Genomic DNA, 8,391 nt, shown 5'->3' with positions numbered 1-8,391 from the left:
TGTAGGCGCTATGTCCTGCGCAGAGGAGCAAAAACAGGTAAAAAGCTTTTTCTGTGGTGCAGGTTGGCCCCAGCAGTTGGATTCATGTAATTGGAGGATATCTGCAGCGCTTTGCACTTGGGACGGCTGCTCAAGGGACCCTCGTTCCTGCAGAAGGATGGCTGCAAAGAAAAAGGAGGTGCTTCTGCAGGTCAGTAGGAGCCAGGCTTTTAAAACACCTTTTAAACTCGTTGGAAGCGCAAAGGGTGAGCTTCAGTCTCGAGGTATCTCAGATTCCACTGGCGAAGCCCTTCTGTGAGGTCCTTGGGGTGGGAAAGCATTCCTGAAGGCAGGTGGGAAGGATGGCGGGTGAAATCTGTCCCCCGAAGTCGGTGCCGTGGGCTGCAGAGGGAGGCCGCTGCGGGGCTGCAGGTTGTGTTTGAGCTGTTAGGAGCTGGCGCGGGTTTGGCTGCTTCCATAGGTCAAAACGCATCCGTGTTTCGTGGGGCAATTGTTCAGAGGACATTTAGAAGCAGGGAACTGGGGGAGCGGGGATTTCTCCTGAACGGGAAGTGTCGCTGAACATTTCTGACCCGTTCATGTATTTAGAAAGATTGCTGTAAAGGTGGAAAAGTTAGGAGGCACAAGAAAAATTCAAAGGCTGAAAAACATATCGCACAATGATGCGTAGAGGAATTTTTCCCTATTTACACTGAGCAAGTGACGTAATGACGCTTTATAACTACCTACATAGGTGAGAGAGCATTTCTGAGAGCAGTTTAGTGTGCAAAACCATTGAAAAACCCAAAGTAGGTTATTAAGATAACTTTCAAATTTTGAAACAAGTTCAGTCTTCTCAAGAGAGAAATACTCAAGGAGATTATGGGCTCTCTAACCTTGTTTATTCACTGTTAAAATTGAAAAGCATGGATTGAAAATGTAAACATTTATATAAGAGAAAGAGGATCACTTTATTAAGGTAAAAATGGTTTCTGCTGCTACTTGTCCAACTGTGTTCCTGTGCAATGGGGAAAATTACATCAACCAGACCTTGTACCTTTGGCAACTAAGGGGAAGCTGGGTCTAGATCTGCAAAAAATGTGATTGTTCACATCTGCAGATGAAAGCTGGACTTCATGTGGGATATGATGTGATGTCCTAGAAAAGTTCTGGCTATAAGCGAAAAGCCAAGTCCCAGCAGCCTCGGGGCATCCAAATTAGCAAAGCACTTTGAAGGGTGCCGGCATTACTTTGAGTCCATCAGTTGAACTCACGGCTGAACTCATTATCACAAATTATTATCATAAATCCTTTGAACTCATTAACATGCTGTGCAACACTACGAGGGTGGTCCTAGAACTCGTGATAACTGGTGTAATTAAATTTCTTAATTCTCCAGGTGTTCTCTGAAAGAATTGGGCTTGGGGTCATGTGCTGAACAGGAGAAGAGAGGGAGGTATTTGAACAACTCCCCGTTCTCTGAGTGAGGCAGGGTCCTGGAGAAACTGTACTGTGTGACCTCCAGTGACATCTCTTGAAATCTGTTAAGAGGCCACTTAATTTGCACTGGTGTTTCTACTCTTGGAATTCCAGACTTTGCAATTTCAGTGGTCCTTTAATGCCCTTTGGTGTTAATTAGTGTAAAATAGCTGGCCTTATTGCAACTTACTGTCTTCCAGTGCAGACTAAATGTAGTTGGGATTAATGATACCAACTGAGAAAGTTATTAAGGGATTTTCATTGTTCAGGATAAACAAAACCAGATCTTACATTCTCAAGAAGCCTTTTTTTTTTTTTTTTAAAAAAAAAAACCCAAAACTTACTGTGTTTTTCTGAGGTGCATACTGAGGGGCAAGTAGTGTAAGATGGGGGAGATGTTAGAGATATTTTCCTTTCTAATAACATTATTGGAGTGTGGGATAATACAGTACATGGCACAATGTATAGAATTGCCGAGGGCATCCTTGAATGGGTAAGTCCCTGAGCAACCTGATCTAACACTGAGTTTTGAGCAGGGGATTAGACCGGTGGCTCCACGGATCCCTCCCAGATCTAGATCTTTCTATGCTTTCTATTGTTCACCATGTTTTGGAAGTCTTTAGATAGCAGCTGGTAATTCGGGTAAGGACATGCTGGGCTCAGACCACCCTCTAGTGCCCAGACATCGTGAAAGCTGTGTATTTACAGCTTTATTTTATCAAGACTGAAACATCTTAACAAAGTAGTATAGCTTGTGTGCAGGCAAGGTGAGAAACTGCTGGTGGAGAAGGGTCTGGCTTGTAAATTTGATGAGGGCTGGGTCTGAAATAGGTGTGAGGAAAGGAGGATGTGTGCCAGAGAGGAATGTGTTGAGGGAGCACTCTGAATGCTGCAGGTCAGCCCAGACCACCACCTCACTGCCACTTTTGAGCGCCGCGCTGGCTGTGATGGGAGGTCCCTGCTGTACTGGGACCTAGCGGGTGTCCGCGTGTGTGTGGCTCTCCTCCAAGGCTGTGCTTCTTGTGCTGGGGTTCTGGCAGCCTGCAGAGAACCAGTCCAGTCAGTTATCTGCCAGTGGCTCTTAACCATTTTAGCTGCTAGCCTGTGTTAAAACATCATTATGTATCTGGCTTCCATTTAAGTGAAAGCAAAGTAGCTCTTTGTGTTTCTTTTATAGCAGGAGCTCAGGGTCCCTCATCCCTGCTGCTCTTCCTGGTACCCGCGCACCTGCAGGGCTGTATGGTAAGCCAAGGCACAGGAGGAATGTCTGGAGCCCTTCCCTGCTCCCGGGTGGTGCTGCGTGGCCCCACAAAGAGTTGCGTTGCCATAAAAGCAGGAGAGTGCCAGGAAAAACCTGAGGTTGTACGGGTATTTCACAGACCTCCTGTCTTGCGCCATACACGACACACCAGGCAGGTTCAGCGAGGGCTCCGGTCAGTCAGGGGGCCGTGTCCTCAGTCACCCCCCGGAACAACTCTTGGTCTCCCTGCAAAGTGAGCCGGGGGTCTCCAAGCAGTCAGACACTTCAAGTAGTTGCTGCCACTAAACAGAGGAGGGCTTGCTCTTGGCTGGATGCTGCTACCCTTTCCATCTGCCTTTCCATGGTTCTTGTGAGACAACATGGGTCTCTAATCAAATAAGTTTTTCTGCAGCTGGTTGGCCGAGGGGTCTCAGAGCTGGCATCGGGTAGTAGCAAGAGCTTGTGGGAAGGAATAAGAGTTCAGGAGTGAGGATATCTGACTTCAGCTGTGTTTTCTGAGGTCTTCCACCCATGTGCGAGCACAGCTTGGCCCTGCCCAGCTGGTCAGAGGTGAGAGGATTGCAGTTAAGAGTTTCCTGAGTCCATCTTAAGCTCAGGCATGAAGTGATTTGTCAGTATGTTTTCAGCCACTGTGTAGTACCTGGTGACCCACTGTTGCTTTTACCGTGTTTTTAAATTTTCACACAGATTACCATCAATAGCCAGGAGCTTTGGGAAGAAATGCTGTGTCTCAAAGGACTCATTGGTAAGGGTTTGGTCAACATACGAGATCGCATTTGTTCTGTGTTAAAAGGACATCAGTATTGTTAGGAATCAGTTACTACTGATATGGTTGTTCAGTCCCTCCATTCCTCTTGCCCCAAAAGGAAGAAAGAAATATGCTAACAGAGCTGAGGCTAGCTGGAGGGTGTAGTTGTCTTCATTTAGGTGGGACGGTTATCATGCAATCAAAGCAGTGCTGCTGCAGGAACTTGTGGAGTCTCCAGTCCAGCCACCTGCTTGGAGCAGGACTGTCCCCAGTGCAAGGAATAGCCTTGGTCCCCAGGGGTGGAGGTTCGAGGGCTGCTAGCTAAGCCTCATGTGCTCTACCTCTGTGCAGCAGTTTTCCTGAGAAGATCTGGTACCTCCAAGGTCACAGCCACGTCAACGTTTCTTCTAAAGACTCCTCTATAACATTGTTATGAGCTCATTATTTTACAATGTGATTTCATCCTCTGATCTAGCATTTAAACTCTTGAAAGAGTATGATAGTTTCTACTTCAGAATTGAATCTGTAGCCCTTCTAGTGCTCAATCCGAGTCCTGCCACACTCCAGACAGAACTACGGGAGTAACAGCTACAAGTTGTGGCTTGGGAAGTTCTGGCTGGACATAAGGCAAACCTCCTTCCCCAGGGTGGTGCTGCAGAGGTCACCAGAGGAGGAGACCTCGATCCTCAGAGGTTTTCAAGATTCTTCTTACTGCACTAGCACCCTTTTGCAGTCCCCTTCCAAATGATTATGCTGCACAGTGGAAAGGTGCACAAACCAACCTCTTGGTCATAGGTCTGTGTCTAAACTGACCCATTTTGACCTCATTCTTGCTCATTTTCCTCCTTGCAGTTGTTGATGTGTTTCAAGCCTGGTGTGGTCCATGCAAAACCGTAGTGGATCTTTTCCGAAAAATAAGGAACGAAGTTGGCAGCGATCTCCTGCATTTCGCTGTGGTAAGATCTAATTTGGCACTACTTAAAATATCCGGTCCCATGGAATTAGCAGGGAACTAAAGGCTGCAGTCATTTATCTTTCCAATATTCAGCCAAAATCGTAACAGTCCAGGAGTTGCAGCTTGTGTGAGCGAGCCTGCCAAATACAGATACTTGGTTACATCAATAAGAACTCCTGTCATTAAGAATTTTCCGGCTTCAAGTAATGCTAGACAGAATCGTTAACATATGTGTCCCTCAGAAGTACTGGGAGACTCTGAAGGAGCTGGGTTTGTTCACCCTGGAGAAGACGGAGGGACAGATGTCTAGTGGGGGATTAATAGAGAAGGCAGAGACAGATATTTCTCAGTGGTACACAGCAAAAGAACAACAGACAATGGGATCAAGTTGCAGCAGGGAAAAATCCAAGCAGATAGAAGGAAAATGTATTCATCGTAGGAGTGGTTGGACACTGGGACAAGTTCCCGGAGAGGCTGTGGAGCACTGGTTCTTGGAGATGCTAAAAACTCCCGCAGCCTTGAGCAACGCCCTATAACATTGAGACTAGCGCTGCTGTGGGCAGGGTCTTGAACCTTCAGAAGTCCCTCCCTAACTCAGTTGTGCTGCTATTCTGTATTTAAATGCCTTTCCTGGCTGAAGGGCAGCTCTCCATCGCTGGCAGAGCCGATGGCACTGAGGTTTCTCGTGGAGGCCCCTGCTCAGCACTCCTTGCAGCCTGCTGCTGCCTCTGCTGCTGCCACCACCACACCTCCTCCTGTCACCTCTCTCACTCCTTACAGACAAGAGCCCCTGCTTTCATTTTTCAGGCTTTTTTTTCTCTGGGAGTCACTCAGGCAAGCTGCTGTGAGATAGATATCCCTGCCCCACAAGCGCTGCTGTTCCAACTCCTGCGGGTGAAATCCGCCTGCTTCTCAGGTCTCTGCTACTGAGCTGCGAGGTGGTTGTGGCCCCGGCTCTGACCAGTGTCATTTTGTCCCCTAGGACTGGGACCCAGCGGGGTTTTGCTGTACGTGGGGGATGAGTCCCACGCGGCTGAGGGTGTCTGACTCCAGGCAGTTGCATGTGTATTCCTCCGAAGCAGAAATGCTTTTCTAGAAACAGCTGTTCTATGTTACATTCCTTTTACAGAATTCACAGAATTCACAGAATTGTTAGGGTTGGAAGGGACCTCTGGAGATCATCTAGTCCAACCCTCAATCATCTAGTCCAACCCTTTTTTTTTTACCCCCTTTTAGGCTGAAGTTGATTCCATTGATGCTCTGGAAAAATACAGAGGAAAATGTGAGCCTGTCTTTCTGTTTTATGCAGTGAGTGAAATTATTTTTACAGTAGCTGTATAGCAATAACAGTGATTTGCTGGTGGGAACAACTGTCCTTTTTGAGGGATACTCCTTTTCTTTCATGTGTGACAGGACGATTGTATTTGCTCTGTATTTACTGGTGATCAAGTGCTGCATAGATAAGAATATACAGGCAGAGTTTACATTTAGATACTTTCTGCTTGACCACCAGGAAACAGAATAATGCAATTTTGCTTTATTAAGAAAACCAAAACAAAACGAGAGATTAATATATGAATGAATTAAAACAGTTTAAATTGTGGAGGTGGGTGAAAGGCAGACATTGCACAAAGTTACAGGAACTCTCTAGCTAGAGTTTGTCAAGCTTTTTCTTCACCTGGGGGAGGCCCATGTAGCCTGTGATGGATGGCTATGTTTCATGGCCCTTTCCCCGAGCTTAGCCATGAAAATCCCTATGACTCACGCCCAGGAATCCCTGGGACTTAGGGCAACATGTGTGTGTCCGCAGGGTCCTGTGGCTGGCTGAGTCCACGTGCGCAGTGTTCACACCGTGTTAGCACGTGGGCATGCGTGTTGCCCAGCGAGGTCTTCGCATTCAGCCTCTTGCTACTGCAGGACCTCCCTCCTCTCGCCAGCTGCTTTGGTTCATCCTAACGCTGATCAGGAATGACAAAGAAGGTTGTTCCAAAGTTTCCCTCTTGTTCTGGAGCCCAACAGCTCTGTCAGGGAGGAGGGCCTGGTACATAATACCATACGTGATGTGCTGCTGGTGGTGATTTCCAGAGCCCAGAAGGCACTACTCGAGCACTTACTCACTGGTTTGCTTTTCCCACCTTTCAGGGAGGAGAATTAGTAGCTGTTGTAAGAGGAGCAAATGCACCATTGCTGCAGAAGACCATCCTGGAACAGCTGGCAGTGGAAAAGAAGGTTTTAGAACATGGAGGAGAGCATGTGGTGGTAATCAGTCACTAAATCCTTAAATACCTGTAGATGTGCACGCCAGAGGAAAGGTTCAGCTCCCCAGTGCCACCATGGCTCTAAAGCAGAGTTCATTCCTCACAAAAATCCTGTCCTTTTGTCAGGAGTGACTGTGAAATCTGGGTAGCGTGCTGCTTGAGTGTCCACAGGCCTGTGGAGCCTACCTAGATGGAGGAAACTGGGAGGGGGTAATTGTGTTTTTCAAAACCTCTGTCCTCTTGATGAGAGGAAAAGCAGTACAAATCATCCAGCTCGGCAGGATGAAAGAAAAACTCTACTGTGACTTCTCTTGACCTGTTCACCTGCTCTAAGCACTTATTTTATTCTTTAAAGCTACTTTCCTACTCAGCTTCTAACTCCAGAATCTCTAGCAGGTCTCTGTGAGGGCATTTCTCAGGCTGTGGTGGGGGACAGTTCATTGCAATCTTAGTCACTTTTGTTTCTTGCTGTGACTGATACTGTGGCGCTCTGCCTTGGCGCCTCTTGCGGAGCTCTGCTCATCTTTTCTCAGGCATCTTCAACACATACAGATGGTGGTGTGTTGGTAACTGCAAGCTCCCTCCACCGAGCAGCTCTCTGAGGTGATATTGGCTGGCCTGTTTCTGTAAATGTTTTTTTCCCCAGCTTTTGCTGGTTCAGAGCTGATTCAGAGCTCAGAAGGTGACCCTGGACAGGGGTAGGTCTTCTGCTCTCACTGCTGAGCTGAGCCTGGCCCTGAGAACAGCGGGAGGACTGGTTCCTGCTCAGGTGGAGGTGGAAAATGGGGACCAGCCTGGCGGATAGATGCTCATCTGGAGGGTCAGAGGACACTCAGGGCATTCCCTGCTCATCCACGTGCTCTTGCTGCTAGGTACGAGACGGAGCCTTCTCCAAAGAGGAGGGAAACACTGCTGCTCTTCAGGAAGACCAAGGGGAAGGCGGAATAGGGAAGGCAGGCCGGCTGTAGGATGCTCTCTGTGCCCTTAGTGTGTGCCTTTGCTAAAGCTGGAACCCTGAACGACACCTCAGCCGCTGCCGCTCCTGGGATGCCAGAGGGGCCATTCCTCCAAACGGGCGCAACGTGGGCTCTTCCCCCGGTCTCTGACGGGTCGGCACACAGCGTGGTGTTGCCTCCAAGCTGTACATAGGCACAAGTAGGAGACCGGGGTAGCTCGGATGTCCGACAGCATTAAACTGTAAGATTTGTCTGTTCACCATGTGTTTTATTTCACGTTGGTCAGTGCTGACCCTTGCCTCCTAGCTTGGCGAGGGCTCCTGGAAATGCCACGGGGCTTTCTTCTGTCTGGAATAACTGAGACACAGGACAAGCTGCAAATGCTGCTCGACTTTTCCAGCTGGTTTTAAAGAGAAAAACCCAGTCTTGTTCCACCAGCTCTTGCCCTGTCTAAAATAGCTACGTATACCCAAGGCTTTTGTCTCTCACCCGGTCTCTAACCTACAGCAACACTTTTTTTCTTGGCGAATTCCTGGGAATTGTGGCAAAACCCACTTGGCTGTTGGCTAAGGTGCGCTGGGGGTCCGGGAAAGGGGGCAACACGCGTTGCTCTCTTGTCTCTCATTTCTTTACCTATTATTAATTAATTTTTTTTCCCCTTTTTCTTCCTTTGGAGGCTAACGCACGACCCTGTAGGTCCCGGGCCCGGTTTCCCAGCCGCGTCCATGAGCAGCGCGGGGCGCCGCGGCCCCTTT

The 8,391-nt window shown here is 48.2% G+C and overlaps 1 protein-coding gene across 1 annotated transcript in view; it reads left to right on the top strand.

The window, feature by feature from the left end:
• Positions 1–10: 10 nt before the first annotated feature.
• VPS8 (vacuolar protein sorting 8 homolog (S. cerevisiae)) overlaps positions 11–8,391 on the top strand; it is a 92,831-nt gene continuing 84,450 nt past the window's right edge. Inside the window, exons 1-4 of the mRNA XM_009887385.1 lie at positions 11–37; positions 3,407–3,464; positions 4,320–4,423; positions 6,565–6,681. Coding sequence (XP_009885687.1) covers positions 11–37; positions 3,407–3,464; positions 4,320–4,423; positions 6,565–6,681 — 306 coding nt within the window. The remainder of the gene's footprint in view (positions 38–3,406; positions 3,465–4,319; positions 4,424–6,564; positions 6,682–8,391) is intronic.

This window comes from Charadrius vociferus, unplaced genomic scaffold (genome assembly GCF_000708025.1).
Source record: "Charadrius vociferus isolate BGI_N301 unplaced genomic scaffold, ASM70802v2 scaffold406, whole genome shotgun sequence".
NCBI classification, from domain to species: Eukaryota; Metazoa; Chordata; class Aves; order Charadriiformes; family Charadriidae; genus Charadrius; species Charadrius vociferus.
Note: the sequence above shows the minus strand (reverse complement) of the source record. Positions and strands in the feature narration are given on the sequence as shown.